Genomic DNA, 19,431 nt, shown 5'->3' on the forward strand with positions numbered 1-19,431 from the left:
AATTGTTGGGTTTCTGGTGCCCCTTCAATCCTCTCTCTTGAATAGCAAAAGAATGGTAGCGGCGATATCGTTGTATGCTGCACTTGTGTTTGCCTGGTTTAGTTATATCTTGGAGTACTTCAATGGCCGGTCAGTCACTCAATCTACGTAAACAATCTAAGTGTTTGGCCCATCCCGTTTGAAGAATGACACCGAGTCGATTGAAGAGGTTTGTATATAGACTATTGCTTATCTATTACTCCATATGTTCCAATTTGTGTGGCGCCTTTTCCAATTTTGAGAGTCAAGTGAATCTTTCTTTGGTCGTAATTTTTTTATATGTCTTTTAAATATTTTGAATTATTAATTATTATGACTTACAGTACCTCTTGTGCGGTTTCCAAATATGTAAAATTTATTTTTAAAAAAAACTTAAAGATTCTATGTTCATATTAATGGTCAAAATTAAAAAATTTGACTTTCGAAATTCGAACTGTGCCACATAAACTGGGGCAGAAGGAGTGCATAATAACTCTAATCAGTTTCACTACTGTATATAAAGAAAAAATGTTTTACTACTGTTAATTTCAACATTTAGTGTGGGTGCTTCATTACCAATTTCTACATAGTTAATTCTTACATTCATATTGAATCCAATGTAGAGTATTCATATGATCATATCTAATGCATTAAAGAAAAACAAAAAAATGAGTATTATGCTATTAAGTATTACAACTATATAATATGTTAGCAATATTCATATATTTATTAAAGAAGTTCAAAAACGTCATGAATGCCAATGAACTGTAATGGCACGAACTACTAATCTGAAAATTAATCAGGAACACATTTCAAACTCCAATATATTTACTCTCTATGTGCAAACACATCGATGGTGAGTGAAAACTTTTTTCACAGGCACACGAGATGCTTTTGTTTTAGGCTTTCTGTTATTTTGTTGGCTACTTCTAATAAATATGCTTATCTATATATAATATAAAGCTAGACATAGACAAAGTGATGTGACACCTCTCTATGGCCTATAATCATATTTATCTTTTTTTCTCATTTTTTTGCCTATTTCTCATTATTTTTCTGATCTATTCTAATTTAAAAAGTCTAAAAATGCCTAAATAATTTCTCAATTAATTAGGGGACGGCAGTTACTCAAAAAATGAAAGAAGAAAATTAAAGGCGTTAGTTTTCGAAACTTTTCAGTTTTCAAACTCTTCATATTCTGTAACTCATCTTTTAAATACAAAAGAATCGTGTGTTGATGCACAAAATCGATACAACAATACAGACGAGTTTATCAAAAAGATTTTGAGCTATGGCTGAAGCATTAAGGAGAATCTGTCTTTTAAAATATTTTTCTAGGACATGTGAGATTTAACCCTTTTATGGACGATCTTCGAATTTCATGTTATCAAAGCCTTTGGCATCTTTGCAGCGGTCAGAAGCAGCTTTTCAAGACTAACAAGAAGGTATATCACAAGAAATTACAAAATTAAAATTACCCTGATAACTATTGAAAAGTATGCAGTTTTCTTAGTTGTCCTTTTTTTAACCTTATTTCAAAATATGTTGCTATTTGCCTTACACTCTACTTCTAATAACAGTGTGATCTGGAAGTTGCACTTATGGAAGGAACGTTCGGACAGCGCGGCTAAATTCAATAGTAATAAAAGTATAGATGAGGTTTTAATGTGATCTTTGGTTTATATTTGAAAGCTTAAGTTTTGTAAATGACCTTTTGGTTGAAGTTATAATTTTGTTCCATTTAAATTATCTTTTAGAAGAAAATTAAGAAAATAGGTTTTGCAAAAACATACTCCACTTGTGAGAATATACTGTGGGTATGTTGTTGTTGTAGTAGTAGTAGTAGTAGTATTTTTTGCAAAAACATACTTTCTTTTATGGTTTAAGTATTCAATTATTATACAAAAAAAAACTGTTTCTAAATTTAGAGAGGTTTTTTACGTCCGCGCGAAGTGCGGATAAATTCCCTAATTACATGAAAAATCAATTAAACATCTTCATTTTCTAGTCGCTTAATTCTAATAGCCGAAAAATTCTAGCAGTGAAAATAGACTATGGATTCCATCAAAAATCTATATCGGAATTAATAATTAAGCTTCGAAAAAGCTAACAAAGGGATACATTACTATATATAATAAGTGGCAATGTAATGAATTTTGTTGGCCTTAGTTAGTTCTCAACTTTCTTGTTGGAGAGTTTCCTAACCAAATGGTTTGCAATTTCAATTTTACCCTTGTATTTGATATTTATTGCATATATATTAAAGTATATTTTCAATAAATCTAGACACTTCCAAACTTATTTTGGTAATACATGATCCCTCAAATTAACTTTTTGTTACTATTATATATAAGAGCAAATGTGGGGATTTTTGTAGTCCTCACAATAATTTTTAAATTTTTTAAAAACTTTTTAATTAACTACTTTTAGGTCCTAATCTTATTTATTTAAGTCAATTTTTTTGCTTTTTATTTTTAAGGTCTACTTTTCAAAAGTTATCGAACCTGGAGACTTTTGTAGTCCTCACAATAATTTTCAAAATTTTTAAAACTTTTTAATTAATTACTTTTAGGTCCTAATCTTATTTATGTAAGTCATTTTTTTTGTTTTTTGTTTTTAAGGTCTACTTTTCAAAAGCTATCGAACCTCCTACCTCATTTTTCATGTTCTTTGATTTTCTGGTTGGTGCTTGATATCCGCATTTGAGCCCAATTAATCCAAATAATTCGCACTGTATCGCGCTTATTCGGGAGGAGCCTTCCTCCAAAGATTTTTTCCATATCCATGTTCGAACCCCTAATTCCTAATTAAGAGAGAAGCAGCTCCATCCGCTGCAAAAGTTAAAGTATGTATTTGTCTTCAAAGTTCATTAACTATGTATAGATTATTTATTTGGAACTAAATAACTTCAGAAAATTAGGATACATAAGTTATAAATGTCAAATTCTGGCTCCACATTTGATTTGAAGTAAATAATTTCATCAAAATGGAAGTTAAAGTATTAAAGGAGTGGAATGAAAATTTTGCTTTCATATAACTACCCACTTGCGGGACTACAATGGTATATGGTGGTTGTTGTTGTTGTTGTACACTTGTACTAACACAAATTATATTTCTTTAGTTAAAATATCTACTTTTATATCTTGAGTTTGAGCCCGGGCCTCACATAACTAGTTACTATATAATATAAGAGCAAATGTGAGGACTTTTGTAGTCCTCACAATAATTTCCCAATTTTTTAGAAACTTTTTAATTAATTACTTTTAGGTCCTAATCTTATTTATTTAAGTCAATTTTTTGGTTTTTTATTTTTAAGGTTTACTTTTCAAAAGCTATCGAACCTGGGGATTTTTGTAGTCCTCACAATAATTTCCAAATTTTTAAAAAAAATTTAATTAATTACTTTTAGGTCCTAATCTTATTTATTTAAGTTAATTTTTATTTATTTTTAAGGTCTACTTTTCAAAAGCTATCGAACCTCCTACCTCATTTTTCATGTTCTTTGGTTTTCTGGTTGGTGCTCGATATCCGCATTTGAGCCCAATTAATCTAGATAATTCGCACTGTATCGCGCCTCTTTGGGGGGAGCGCTTCCTCCAAAGATTTTTTCCATATCCATGTTCGAACCCCTAATCCCTAATTAAGAGAGGAGCAGCTTCATCCGCTGCACAAGTTAAATTATGTTTTTGTCTTAAAAGTTCATTAACTATGTATAGATTATTTATTTAGAATTAAATAACTTCAGAAAATTAGGATACATAAGTTATAAATGTCAAATTCTGGCTCCACATTTGATTTGAAGTAAATAATTTCATCAAAATGGAAGTTAAAATATTAAAGGAGTGGAATGAAATTTTTTCTTTCATATAACTACCCACTTGTGGGACTACAATGGGTATATGGCTGTTGTTGTTGTTGTACACTTGTATTAACACAAATTATATTTCTTTAGTTAAAATATCTACTTTTATATCTTGAGTTTGGGCCCGGGCTTAGCACGGGCCTGACATAACTAGTTATCTTGATAGCATCCAAGAACGCAAGCGCATGAGGAAGATGAACTATAAAATGCTTGGAGATACCTTATAACTTTGTAACGTGCTTGTGATGTCTCCGAAGAAAGTTCAGTCAAATGACATTAGTCTAAACCTTTTTATAATTACATTTTCTCAATGGCTACCAAAAAAAAAAATCAAAAGCATAAAGATTGAGAAATAGAATGTAGACTTTTAGTTCTGTTTTGCTCTTTTTGGAAGCCTCGTATAACAAAGTATGTAGTAATTTAGTTGTGACTTACAGTTAAACTAAATTTATATGATTCTTAGTAAGCTTTAGTGTTTTTGTCCTTGTGTTCGCTCTAACATTTTCTTAGTAACGGATTCATCTGAAACTAGGATTGTAAATTCGAGACACAATTTTATGGATAAATAAATACCCACTAATATTTCAATAAATATTAAATCGGAATTCATTTCTTAAAAGCATAATGAGTTCACTGCTAAGAAATTAAAGATTGATCATCAACATTTAGGACGTTTGGTTGGTGGGATGGGATAGACAAAAAAAAAAGGACCAAAACGATACCTTATCTTTGGCGACTTAAAATTATACTTTATCTTTTACATGAGACACTAATAATCCTCCATATTTGAAATATTGTAGCACTTTTAGTCTTACTCCGTCTGTTAAGTTTTTAACGTCTCAGCTCATGTTAACATCACATGCGAATTGTTCCTCAAAATCCAAACAGAGAAATATTTCCCCAAAATCCATACTTGTGTCCCTTCTGTTCATCTTTCTCAGTGGCACAATCTCTTCCAATGAAAAGGCACAGAGAAGGATTGGAATAACTACACATTCCTTTAGATCACCTTCTTCTAAATTGTAGCTAAAGATATAAAACAAAAACTTCTAAAATTCAAATTCCCAATGAACATTAAAAAAGAAAAAGAAAGAAGAGGCCAGCTATGTTAGGATTGGAAAAGTCTTTTATTCATAACCGGAACAGAATTATAATAGGAGGAGCAACTCTCACACTCAACTAATACAAAAAACCAATCCTGCACTTAATATCTATATCTCACTCAAGTGTTTTCGTTACTGTTTTTCTCTCTTGCTCTTGGTAATGCTACAAATGATAGAAAGCTTCCCTATTTATAGAGATGAAATGAACCTATTGATGTCATTTGTGACTCAAGCAAGCATTTGACAATTTGTCAAATACAAGGAAGATGTTTCTTCCTTAAAACAAGGAATATGTTTTCTTCCTCAAAACAAGGGAAATGTTTTCTTTTTTTTTTCTTCCTTAAAATGAAGGAAATGTTTCCTTCCTCAAATTATGGGATGGACCCAACAAATCTCCCCCTCCAGTCTCATACACCTGAAAGAGGGTACACTGGCTTTTAGTTTGAGTGTATGCCGACAAGTTCTTTGCACAATTCGAACTTGTCTCTCGGTACCACCTTGGTCAGCATGTCTGCAGGATTGTCGTTTGTGTTGATCTTGGAGAGCTTCAGTTCATGTTGCTCGACTGCTTCTCTGAGCCAGTGATATCGAACGTCAATATGTTTTGTGCGTGAGTGGTACCTCGAGTTTTTGCTGAGATCCATAGCGCTTTGACTATCACAATGAACTGTGTATTCTTCTTGTCGGAAACCCAGTTCTTGAAGGAAACGTTTCAGCCACATAAGCTCCTTCCCAGCTTCAACTGCAGCAATGTATTCGGCTTCTGTGGTTGATAGTGCTACACACTTTTGTAACTTGGATTGCCATGACACAGCTCCCCCTGCAAATGTGAATGTATAACTCGAAGTTGATTTCCTGCTATCATAATCTCCTGCCATGTCAGCATCAGTGTAACCTTCCAAAATCGACTTAGCTCCCCCATAGCATAAACATAGTCTGGATGTACCCTTCAGGTACCGTAGTATCCACTTGACAGCTTCCCAATGTATTCTTCCTGGATTTGATAAGTATCTGCTCACAACACCGACAACATGAGCAATGTCTGGCCTTGTGCACACCATTGCATACATCAAACTTCCAACTGCTGAAGAGTAGGGCACTGCTTTCATCTTCTTCTTTTCTTCTTCGGAAGAAGGACAACTTTCCTTGCTCAACTTGAAGTGATTTGCTAGTGGAGTACCAACAGGCTTGGTATTTTTCATGTTGAACCTTTTGATCACGCGTTCAACGTATTCCTCTTGTGACAAGAACAACTTCTTTGCCTTTCGATCACGAATGATTTTCATGCCCAAGATATGTTGTGGAGGGCCTAAGTCTTTCATATCAAAGAACTTAGACAAACCTTTCTTCAAGTTGTTGATCATAGTTGCATCCTGGCCTACTATCAGCATATCATCCACATAGAGCAGAAGAATGATAAATTTTCCATCGGGGAACTTCTTCAAGTACACACAATGATCTGCAGTTGTTCTTTTGTATTGATGTTTCAGCATGAATGAGTCGAACTTTTTGTACCATTGCCTTGGGGCTTGTTTGAGACCGTAGAGACTCTTCCTTAACTTGCAAACGAGATGCTCTTTCTTTGGGATTCGGAAACCATCGGGCTGCTCCATGTATATTTCTTCCTCCAAATCACCATGCAGAAAAGTTGTTTTCACGTCCATCTGCTCAAGTTCAAGATCCATACTTGCCACCATTCCGAGAACCACTCGAATAGACATCATCTTCACAACCGGCGAAAAAATCTCATCAAAGTCGATTCTTTCCTTCTGTTGGAAACCTTTGACTACGAGCCTTGCCTTGTACTTCACGATATTTCCGCTAGCATCTTTCTTGAGCTTGAAAACCCATTTGTTCTTCAAGACCTTCTTTCCCGGAGGAAGTTTCACCAACTTATATGTTTGATTCTTTTGTAAAGAATTCATTTCTTCCTCCATGGCCTGTCACCAATTGGATTTTTCACGATGAGATTGAGCTTCTTGAAAGCTCTCTGGCTCCCCCTCGCTGGTAAGAAGGATCCATTCTGTTGGCGAGTATGACCTTTGAGGGATTAACCCTCGTGCAGAACGTCGAACTTGATTATTTCCAGCTGCGTCTTGGGGTGAAGGCTCCCCCTGCTCAAGAATTTCTTTGTTTTGATCATCATCAACATCTGCCGGATCAATGTTTTCTTGTTCATCATGGACATTATCATGAAGTTCCTCGTTGTTGAGAGGAATGTGTGGTGATTCAGGGACATTATCTGGAGCATGATAACTTCGTTGCTTGTTGACTGTTGAAGCACACTCATGAAACTGGTTTTCATGGAACACGACATCTCTAACTTCGAATCACTTTCTTCATTTCGGGATCCCACAGCCTGCATCCGAACTCTTGATCTCCATAGCCGATAAAGATACACGGAGTTGATCTGAGATCAAGCTTCTGCCTCAACTCCTTGGATACATGCACAAATGCCTTGCACCCGAACACTTTCAAGTGAGAATATGAAATATCTTTCCCAGACCATATCTTTTCTGGAACTTCAAAGTTCAATGGGACTGAAGGTGACCTGTTTATAAGATAACAAGCTGTCAGAACAGCTTCGCCCCAGAATGGCTTTGGCAGTTTAGCCATACTGAGCATGCATCGGACTTTCTCAACAATAGTGCGGTTCATTCTTTCAGCTACACCGTTATGTTGTGGTGTTCGTGGCACCGTTTTCTCATGTCTGATCCCATGTTCAGCACAATATGCCAAAAACTCCCGGGAAGTGTACTCGCCTCCATTGTCGGATCGGAGGCATTTCAGCTTCTTTCCAGTCTCCCTTTCTACCATAGCATGGAATGTCTTGAAACGATCGAATACTTGATCCTTCGATTTGAGACAATAAGCCCAAACCTTCCGTGATGCGTCGTCGATGAATGTCACGAAGTATTTGCTACCACCAAGAGATTCTTCTTCAATGGGTCCACACACGTCAGAGTGGACAAGGCTCAGCAACTCGGAACAATTCTTTCTGGTGGAACTGAAAGAAACTCTATGTTGTTTCCCGAATAAACAGTGATCACAGGGATCCAAAGTAACGTCTTTATCTATTGAGATGGCTTATTTCTTTGCAAGAGTCGTCAATCCCTTCAGACTCATGTGGCCCAATCGTCTATGCCACAAGTTTGGCGATGTCTCTTCTTCAACTGCATTGAGACTCGGTCGATACAACTTTACATTGGTTTTGTAAAGAGTACCACAAATATGTCCTCTAGCAATCACCATAGAGCCTTTGGACAACTTCCACGTACCATCCTTGAACAGATTTTCATACCCCTATCGATCCAGAGCTACTCCTGAGATCAGATTCAATCTCAGATCCGGAACATGACGAACCTCTTTCAACACAAGTGAGCTTCCATTGCTGATTTTTATGTGCACATCACCAATGCCAACAATGCTCGAGAAACTGGTGTTTCCCATCTTCACAACGCCGTGGTCTCCAGATTTATAAGTACTAAACAAATCCCGGTGTGGAGTGGCATGGAATGATGCAGCAGTATCAATCACTACCCAATATCATTTGTGCCCACGTGTAGGCATGCTTCCTCTCCGCATGTAACAAGTGCAATGTCTGGTGACACGGTGACTATGGTCTCACCATCTTCCTTGCTCGAACTCTGGTTAGTTTGAGGCTGCTCCCGTTTAAGCTTTCGACACTCCACCTTCTTGTGGCCATAGTTGCCACAATAGTTACAATAGCCCTCGAACCAAGTGTTGGTATCGACGGACTTTCCCCGCTCTCGTGATCTCCCTCGAACTTGAGATCTTCCTCTACTTTGACCTCGACCTCTACCTTTGCCTTGGCCTCTTCCTCTACCTCCGCTTCTACCCCCGTTGCGTCCACTATTTTCAGAAACAAGGGCATATGATTGATCTACCCCGACTTCTTTTCTTCGTGATTTCTCGTTTATTAAGGCGTCCGTGACCATCTGCATGGTCACCTTACCATTGGGGGCGGAATTACTGAGAGTGACGACAAGAGTCTCCGAGCTATCAGGTAGAGAACTTAGGAGCAAGATTGCTTGCTCCTCATCTTTGAGAACCCATTCGGCTGCACTTAGTTGGTTCACGAGATCTTGGAACTGATTTGTGTGTTCTGTGACAGAGGTACCGCTACGTAGCTTGTGATTTACCAATCGCCTCATCAACAATGTTTTATTTCGAGCCGTTTTTTCTTGGTACATGCTCCCAAGCTTTTCCCAAAGTTTGTAAGCACTCATTTCCTGCGCGACATGATGGAATACACTATGGTCAATCCACTGTCGAATTTGTGCGACCGTTTTCCTATTCATTCTTGCCCATTCTTCATCTGTCTTCTTGTCGGGTTTGACACATTTATTTTCGAGTGGCTCGGCTAAATCCTTCAAATTTAACAAGTCCTCCATACGAGGTTTCCACATGTTATAATTTGAGGATGTTAGCGGAATCATGGTATCTGATGATGATTTCTCCATGATAAAGTGCACCTAATCTGCTTGTACTGGACTATGGAAGCAGAATCAGGCAAAACGGGACTCACGGTTGAATCCGGAATGGTCGAAAACTTAGGGAACCGGTCTGACCAATCTGAAAACCGGACAAAAACAGAGTGAACCGGGCTGCACTAATTCAAACCGAACCGGGCCGGTTTAATCACTGGCTGGTTGAAAGAGTCAACAAAAGGATGATGTGGCAATTGGACTTTGACCAGATCTGGTTCTGGTCAAACGGGTTGGTCTGGACAAAACGGGTTGGTCGGATCGGGTTTCTCCGGTCGCCTTCTCCGGCGAGCTGGTGGCCGGAAGGTGGCGGAGCAGCGGCGGCGATGGTGGACAAGGAAACTTTGACTGGTCTTTTGGAGGCCTTCCGGTGGACGAAAAATTCCAAAAAATATATATTCGGAATCCTCGGAGCGAGATCTTTCTAATGGTATACTCAGAGCACAATTTTGGGACAAAAAATTTTTGACTGAAAATTTTACGAAACTTTAAAAGATTGGCCTGGAAGATTAACCAAGCTCTTGATACCACTTCTTAGGATTGGAAAAGTCTTCTATTCATAACCGGAACAGAATTACAATTGGAGGAGCAACTCTCACACTCAACTATTACAAAAAACCAATCCTAAACTTAATACTTATATCTCACTCAAGTGTTTTCCTTACTGTTTTCTCTCTTGCTCTTGGTGATGCTACAAATGATAGAAGGCTTCCCTATTTATAGGGATGAAATGAACCTATTGATGTCATTTGTGACTCAAGCAAGCATTTGACAATTTGCCAAATACAAGGAAGATGTTTTCTTCTTTAAAACAAGGAATATGTTCAAAACAAGGGAAATGTTTTCTTCCTTAAAATGAGAGAAATGTTTCCTTCCTCAAATTATGGGATGGACCCAACAAGTTAGTGCGGTAAGCATGGAGCTTTAGCTATTAAACCTTTCTATTTTGGAATCAAACACAATTGTAATGATTATCCAATGCTTATTGCAACTTCACATATGACAATGTTGAGAAAGGCTAGTTATGCAAAAGGCTGTTAAGTTAACTAATTGTAATTAGTAAGCTAAATGTAGTTAGTTACTAGATGATTAGTGTCACAACCCAAATTACGAATCCTGCGGGCACCTACTTTATCCCACCTGGTAGGCGAACCCTTCACCACTAATCCGTCAATAAAACATCTCACAAAATTAACTACTAAGTAAAAGCGTAACAGTAAATGAGAGACATGAACAAGACTTCTTATTATTTAAATAACAACTCCCAAAATCGGGTCTAGACTTGTACAAGAGCTTCTACAATACAAGGAAATGAACCAAAATGAAATAATACAACTTCTGTTTTTAGAATGCAAATATACAGAAAGCTTTATGATGACATCCGCTAACTTCGGTTAACGAGACTTCGAGCAATAACCTGAAACACATCTGCACCCCGAAAGGAGCGTAGCAATAGTAGTATCAGTACAATATACGTACCGGTAAGTATCATAAACCGACTAAGATTAGTTCACGCATACAAGTATAGAATCAATCAAGATAAATAAGGAGGTACAATCACCCAGACATTCATAATTCATGAAGCAACTCAGGGGGAGGACATTACAATCCAAATGGTGGAGGATATCTTACCAAAGCACATCTAGTGTGTGATTTGTGTCACTACAAAGGGCATACCAGAGATAACTGCTACAAATTGCATGGTTACCCTGCTGACTTCAAACATAGGAAGAAAGGTAAAGAAGGAAAAAATCCTTCAAACTATGCTAACAATGTTATCACAGGATCTGAATGCAATGAAGATCCTCAAGCATACACATATCCTTCCTCTGGATCAATATCAATGCCAACAACTCCTTATTTCACCTCAGAGTAGTACAATCAAATCATATCAATGCTAAAGGGCAAGCAACCAGAGTTAGTAGCCAATGCAGCTTCAGTTAGAACTGCAGGTACTGTGACTGCTTTACTATCTAATTTAGTGAAGAATAACTGGATAGCGGATACTGGTGCATCTAATCATATGGTGCACAATCTACATTTGGTAGACACATATATGGCACTGAAAGACCTTCACAGAAACAGAGTTAATCTACCAATTGGAGGACAAGTCCCTATTACTCACATTGGTAAAGCATTAATATTCAAGAATAAAACAATTGACAAAGTTTTATACATACTAGAGTTCAAATATAACCTCCTCTCAGTATCTCAGATCACTAAGGAACTAGATTGTATGGCAGCTTTCTTCCCTGACTTTTGTATGTTTTATGAAATCTCAAGTGGGAAGGTGCTGGGGATTGGTAGAGAGAATGAAGGGTTGTATATTCTGAAGGTCGAAGGGAGCTTTAGTGAAGAAGAATGCCAACAATAACTCATGTTTGTCTACTACTTCTAGTATCACGAATAAAATTGTGTCTAGTATTACAAATAAGACTGGTTAATGAAAGTTGCAATGTAATTGCTTGTAAAATTGATCTTGCTGTTAAGTTAACCAATTGTAATTAGTAAGCTAAATGTAGTTAGTTACTAGATGAGTAGTTAGAGTCCGTTAGTGATAGTATAAATAGAGGCAGTTACTTCTCTTAGCTATAGCTTTTGTAACAAAATCATTTTTTTCATCTTAGCTTGTGAATGAAGTCTTCTTCATTTCCTTTTCTCTTCTCCATTTCCATTAATGTTGAACTCCATTGCTAAGCTTTCATCAACCAAGCACATTGATTTCATCTAGATTGAGTAACTCAAGTTCTAATTACGAGTGTTGCAGAGGTGATTTCCCTGTCAAAGTCATGAAAAATATTACACAAGGACTCAAGGTTTGCCAAGCTTTCTTCGATGACAATTAATGCGATTCAACTGGTAGGACTGTGTTTTCTCCTTCTTATTGAGAACCGTTTCTTCGATTTATAGATAGGGTTGAAATTATTTGGGAAAGGAATAAGAGTTGGGATGATCAGGTTTGAAGGGGAAGGAGTTGGGATTATCTGGTGTTCTACGGAAAAGTTCCTCACATGCACATGAGCTGAAGAATTAAGAATAAATAGACGTTAGAAGTGAGACTAAAGGTGGGTTTGGTGTGATGGAATATGTTTTCTTATTTTCTCTTGTTTGGTTGCACTTAAAAGATTGGAAAACATTTTCCTCCAAATTGGAGAAAATGTTTTCCGTAAAAATTTGAGGAAAAACATTTTTCGGATTAACAAATACACACCAACGCATTCTCCAACCCACTCCCCTCACGCCCCATCCCACCACCCCACACCAACAAACCCAATCCCACCTTCCCTCAACCCTTTCCCCACACCACCCCTTCCCCCACCACTACCCCACCCTAAACCCCCACCGCCACCCCCACACCGTACCTTCCATTACCACCTTATGATTTTTTTTTTCATATATTTTATTTTACTTTTAAATCTTTTATAAAAATTTGAAGAAAAAAAAAATCTTAACACCTACCACCCAACCCCCTACTACCCTCCAAAAAATTTAATTTTCATTTTTCAAAAAAGTTTTTATTTTATTTTTTACCCCAGCCTCCCAACCGGTACCCCCCACCACCAAAAGTTGCACTCCGAATTCAAAAACTTCATAGTAGTTTTGCTTTGAGTATATGCAAAATTCTTTTAAAATGATATTTTTCCAACCTGTGTACCAAATATAAAAAAATGACTAGGAAGACTACTTATTTTCCTAGAAAATATTTTCCTGAAAAACATTTTTCTTCGTACCAAACACACCCTGAAAGTGTTCCATTATTTCAAATATGGAGGACTATTAGTGCTCTATGTAAAAGATAAAGGATGATTTTAAGTCTAGGGCCAAATATAAGGGATCATTTTGGTCCTTTTCTCGATAGACAAATATCCTTAGGGATTTTATCCCGTCTTTTATATGGGACAACTAATCTCATATTTAAATTACAAATGGTGAGAATAAATAATTTTGGGACTAAATAATATTCATAACCAAATGTAGGGTAAAATAATCTCACATTTAATACCCAGATTATTATCCTTATCCCACCAACGACCCTATTAAATCTTGGGGAATGCTAGACCCTTCATATAATTAGTTTTCAGGATTAAGCATGAACGTTGGTCATTAAAACTTAAACAAAGACAGTTGCAAAAGTTGTACAACTTTTGCAACAGCACTCGTAATTGTTATTTGTATGAAGTTGGGATACCATAATAAGCTACTTTTCAAGTGAAAGCTCAAGAAAGGAGAAAGCCTTTTTGCCTTAGAGTAATAGTGTTAGTTTAAGATCAAAGTAGCCCGACATAATAACGACATCCCGAGGGCAAGTATGCCAAAATTAACGGAGCAGTGTGCATTTTGCATTGTTTCAGAGGCTAATTGCATTTTTGCATGACAACATTTTGTCTACACCTCCCACCACCCAGCACAACAGTCCACCAACAACTACTAAAGCGTTGTCACTAATCTTAATTTACTCAGTCGGCGTGTTACTACTCAAAGCTGTGGGATCCAATAGCCTTTTTGCCAGAAAGTTGATGTTATCTATTATTACCCCATCCAATTCTTTCCGCAATTCTAATTGCTGTCTTATATAAATTCCATAAGCAATTGGGCAGTTCATGACTCAATTGAACCTCCCCTCCAACAGTCTCACTCTTTAAGTACAAGAGAGAGAGAGAGAGAGAGAGAGAGAGAGAAGGACTATCTTTTGAGAATATCGCTGGTAACTACAACTCGGTGGCCACATCATCCAACTACACCTAAGTATCTATCCCTGACACTATATAAATGAACTCTTTCCTCTGTCTCTCAATGCCAAATATCCTTTCAAATTTTCTTTTGTTTAGTTGGACTACGGATTCCCACACCTATTATTGAAAAAAACAAGCATCTGCACTACCTGATCCCCCAACTTACAACCTGGCGCTTGATTTCCTACACAGGCATATTTTAATTAGCTTCTTTTTCTCCTCGATCCATCTATTTAATTAGCTTCATCTCAACATGGATAACCACAATGTCCAAGTTTATCCTTACTGCCATAAAGTTGTAGTCATAACATGCCTTGTCGTAGTAGTCTTTCCGCCTGGAATCGCAGGTGAATGCACTTGGAACACCAAAGTTGATCAACAGGGAAACAACAGAAACAGTAGCGAATCCCTTAGATACAAACTTATTTCAATATTTTCAGTTTTGATTGCTGGTGCAATTGGGGCCAGCCTCCCAGTTTTGGCAAGGAAAATTGAAGCACTGAGGCCTGAAAATGATATTTTCTTCATGATCAAGGCCTTTGCTGCTGGTGTCATTCTATCCACTGGTTTCATCCACATATTGCCTGACGCATTTCAGATACTGACATCACCTTGCCTACAAGGCATGGACCCTTGGGGGAAATTTCCTTTTGCAGGTTTTTTTGCCTTGCTCACATCTGTTGGATCTTTGATGATTGATACATTTGCGACTAGTTTTTACCAAAAGAGGCGCTTTCACATACCTAAGCAGGTCAATATTGTAGACGAGGAAGCTGCCTCTGCTAGGGATGAACATGCTGGTAACATACACATTCAAAATCACGGATCAACTTCCATAAGATCTGATCGAGAAATGATGAAGCTATCTGAAAATATTCGAAATCGTATCATACCACAGGTAAGCTCAAGTAGATATTTACTGCCACGGAGAGCTAGGTAAAAGTAACCTTTTTCCAAACTATATGTATGTGTATATATATATGTCCTATCAATTATAACAACTACACTACAAATAAGCATTTATTATTATGAACTCACGTGATTATGTGATCACTGCTGCTTAGGTCTTGGAGCTAGGAATTCTGATCCACTCCATAATAATTGGAGTTTCCTTAGGTGCTTCACAAGATACCGGAATGATAAAGCCTCTATTGGTTGCTCTGTCATTCCATCAATTCTTTGAAGGCATTGGGCTTGGAGGCTGCATTTCACAGGTACTATTCTGTAACAAGCACGACAGGATCTCCAGAAGTAGTTTAATTTGGTTATCAAATGAAGTACTTTAATTTGTACCTAGTAATTTTTTTTTTCATTTTTCAACAAGATGGTTGATATACTATGGTGTTTGACATAATCAAAGAATATTCAATAACATAAATCTCACAATTAGTTTATGGCTGGCATATAAATAAGTGACTCGAAAAAGTTTTAATTGTTAGCATCGTCAACTATATATCGCAATACATCTCTCTTGGTTGCATTTCCGGGCAAAATTCAAGTCTATATCAACCACAATCATGGCAGTTCTTTTTTCTCTCACAACTCCAGTAGGAATTGGGATTGGAATATCAAGAGTGTATAATGCCCATAGCTCTAGTGCTCTAATAGTAGAAGGGATACTGAATTCTGCTGCTTCTGGGATTTTAATTTACATGGCCCTCGTTGATCTGCTAGCATCAGATTTTATGAATCCAAGGATGCAAAGTAATATCAGACTTCAGTGTGGGGCACATATTTCACTTCTTCTTGGAGTTGGGTGCATGTCTGTGATGGCTAAATGGGCATGAATGTCACACTTTCTTCTTGGAGTTAGCAATTTATGGATTTGAAAGAGAATAAAGGAAAAACAGAGTTCCATAAGTTTTAATGACAGGAAGAGCAATTTATGGTTCTTTTTTTTTTTTTTAAAAAAAAGTTAGTACATGCATTCCTATTTTCCCATGTAATCATGTGATCAGATATATCAACAGGTATTTCAACAGCTAATTAATAGCAGTAATTTTTTTTCCAGCAAAATACTTATATTTTCATCTTTAAGTAATTGAGTTGAAGCAAAGTTATATAAACCAGCCTATGTCAACATCCTTTTTTTGTTTACAATCTGAAAGCAGCTGATCAGCCAGGAGACTTGTATTAGGTTCATTCTAGTCATCGCTGAGAGAGCTAATTTTCTTGGCTAAATGAGTTGACTATCAGTTGTTTAAACAACTTTCATCAAGATATAAACTTAAGACTACCAGGTAATGCTTGGTCGTTTAGGATAGAACAAGGAGAATCACTAGTAAATATAACAAGCTGCTGGTAGGATATTAGTAATAAGAAAGTGACTAATACTTAAAAAGTTACACCACTGAACTTCTGCCGTATTATTCTCCGGACTAATAAATTACTATCCGATAGCCCCTGCCTCAATCAACAATGCCAGCACTGAAAAAAACTTCGACTGCAAATTGTATGTGGTTGTCTGTGAGACTAAAATCAGAGAATTAGTGGCTGGCGCCACCTCCCTGTACTGTTTTGGCCACCTTCTCTATTTTACCAATCAATTGATCAGTAAACACCCGCTCACATCATTAGGTATTCCAAATTTTCTCCAAAATAAAATCAAGTGACATAATCCTTGAAGAAGAATTAATAAGGAGTATGAAGAACATTGTTAGACCATAGTTCTTTTGCTTTTTTTGTTTTATTAGGTACATTCATTCAAAGTGTTGAATTACTTATGTTCTTGATATATTTCAGTGCACATTTTTAGTTTGACTCCTTTAGCATTTTATACAAGATAAAAGAGTTTAAGTTACAAAGAACACGTTGGCGCACAGTAGAAATTTCATACAAGATGCACAAGCAAAGACGATTTCAAATGAGGGTTTAGATATGGGGCTGAAGGAAGATAAAAAATGACTCATCAATCAGACATGGCTAATAAGCGGGAATTAAAGCACAAAGTTAAAGACTCTACCTGAAAGCAGAGGCAAAGTTCCCTTGTAGTTGTTGGCTCTGAGTGAAGAAACTCGGCTATGTAATCACAGCATCAGGTGAGAGCTTAGCAAATGCGAAGATGTGGTTTCATACAAGAGCACCGCCCAACTTGTCCTCTGATTTTCTTACATCTGTTTCTGTTAAAAATCTATAAAAGCTCCCACGAAGCATTTTTTTAAAAAAAATGGTTTTAAGTTACATATATCATTATCATTAGGAGGAGAACGTATGTACATAATTAAGTACAAAGGGGCTGCTCTTGTAACTTGCGTGCAAATATATATAGTCTTGGCTATATTTGTATTTTTTGGTTTAGCACGCGGTACCCAAAGTTCAACTAAGTCAATAAAGGAAGAGAGAACGTTTTTACCAGTAAATTCTCTATTTCTGACTTTGAAGTACAAACTCGATTATAATTCTTTTACGATATATGTTTGTGTTGAAGTTCACAATTGTCTTGTGTTATCTAATGATTATTGTTGAGTTATTAGCATTTTGATATTAAACATATTATTAAAGTGCCAAAGTTATCAACATTCAGTTAGTGGTCATTTAAGAGGAAGAATGTGGTCATAAGTTCTTTGTAACCCTTTCTCTATTAACTCATTATTCATCCGCTTTCTTCTTGTCACTCATATAACTTCCAAATCATAATTTTTCCACTATTTACTCACATTATTACCCCACTACTCATCCCATTCACTCCAATGATGAATTTCTCACCTATAAATAGAAATTATCCTTAGCTTTTGGTGTGAAGAAAAAATATGAAAGAAATGTTGTGTTTTGTGTGAGAACATGTTGTGAAGTGAGATTAGTGTAGTGAAAGAGAGAGTTGAGAGTAAGTCTCCAACTAATTCACTACAAAAGAGAGTAATTTCTTATGTTGAGGGAAGATGTTCTTTTGGCGGAGCTTTGGACTCTTCAATTAGTCTGGAGTTGTTTGAGTCACACGATATTGAGGGGCTTATATCTTGGAGGGGACAAGTCAGAGTATTACTGCTGGACCGGTAAAGATTATACCGCAGTAAGCTTGAATCTCCTTAAAGAGAGCGAGATATCCGCACCTTAGGCTGAAGAATATTTATTTACTTTGTTCTTCGTTTTTTGATTTTGTTTTTCAACTGTAATTTATGGTATATTCACCAACAATTTCCTATATCTTTCTATAAAGATTGTTATGGTACATTACTTTTGGTTAGTTATAGCACAAAGTCAAGCGTGAGTACAAATTACCTATGGATTTAATAACGTGAATGTTATTTATAATTTGTCATATTAATTAAATACTTTTTTATTCTTAAGTTAAAGGTACTGGTCTACCATCTTCTCAAATTCTTAGAATCGCCATTCTTAAGAAATTTATCAAATTCTAAAATTCTCTTATGGCGAAATGTATCTGAACATAATATATATTATTCCAGCCAATGCAATAAAGAGTTCAACATATGTATTTCAATCGAGTTTTTTATTTTTTCTTATGAATGCAAGGAAAAACAAGTTTATGTAAATGTGGTGATTGAGGTATTTGGTGGATATTAAAAAAGGTCCTCATTAAAAATGTGGGCTAATAAACTCACATTTGAGTAAAAATGATTTGTGTGGTCTTGACGCAGAGAAGAGGTGCAGGTCACTTGAGCGAGAGGGAGGACTGCTCTAAGAGCCCAACGGATAATGAGGACGAAGGGGACAGGTTAACCATTGGGTTCGCTGCAAAAATTAGAGACACGTCTGGCAATACATAAACCATCCTTTTATTTCCTATGAACTCTTGACATATTACTCACCAACCATACTAAAATTTCAAATATTTCTAGAAAGCTCTAAGAAATAAATTTTAGTTAAAGTATAAAAGAGAGTAATTTTAAAATATAGTAAAAGTTTACCATGTCTAGAAATAATATAGTAAAAGTTTACCATGTCTAGAAATAGTTTGACGCGGGAAATTTATTGTGTCAAGATTTTGACCAGGTTCAAAGCTCTTGGGTCCAGAGTAGTTTGTTAAGGCCAAAGACAAGTATGAGTCGATTTAGTAACAATATTAATGTATTGTATTACATCAGATATGAATTTTTACAATTTTTTTCCTTTTTTTTTTTTTTTGAATTAGATTCTCTTGAGTAGGATCTGAATATTCTACTAATGTTCGTAATTGCATTTTTAAAATTTTTGTTTTAGTTGAGATTGATTTGGTCTACTTCTAATAAATGTAAAATCTCAGTCTC

At 36.3% G+C, this 19,431-nt stretch overlaps 1 protein-coding gene across 1 annotated transcript; it reads left to right on the forward strand.

The window, feature by feature from the left end:
• The first annotated feature begins 14,477 nt into the window (after positions 1-14,477).
• On the forward strand, positions 14,478-16,254 carry LOC132617374 (zinc transporter 1-like). The gene is made up of 3 exons (XM_060332367.1): positions 14,478-15,122; positions 15,289-15,434; positions 15,708-16,254. The coding sequence occupies exons 1-3, from the start codon at positions 14,478-14,480 to the stop codon at positions 16,009-16,011; spliced, it is 1,095 nt and encodes a 364-aa protein (XP_060188350.1). The 3' UTR covers positions 16,012-16,254.
• The last annotated feature ends 3,177 nt before the right edge of the window (positions 16,255-19,431 follow it).

The sequence above is a fragment of the Lycium barbarum genome, chromosome 11, assembly GCF_019175385.1.
Source record: "Lycium barbarum isolate Lr01 chromosome 11, ASM1917538v2, whole genome shotgun sequence".
Taxonomy (NCBI): domain Eukaryota; kingdom Viridiplantae; phylum Streptophyta; class Magnoliopsida; order Solanales; family Solanaceae; genus Lycium; species Lycium barbarum.

Bases quoted from the DNA above. Each gene is read 5' to 3' on its own strand.
- LOC132617374 (XM_060332367.1), top strand. From the start codon at position 14,478: ATGGATAACCACAATGTCCAAGTTTATCCTTACTGCCATAAAGTTGTA. The intron at 15,123-15,288 runs GTAAGCTCAAGT...ACTGCTGCTTAG, and splicing joins GAAATCGTATCATACCACAG to GTCTTGGAGCTAGGAATTCT. The intron at 15,435-15,707 runs ACAGGTACTATT...TTGGTTGCATTT, and splicing joins GGGCTTGGAGGCTGCATTTC to CCGGGCAAAATTCAAGTCTA.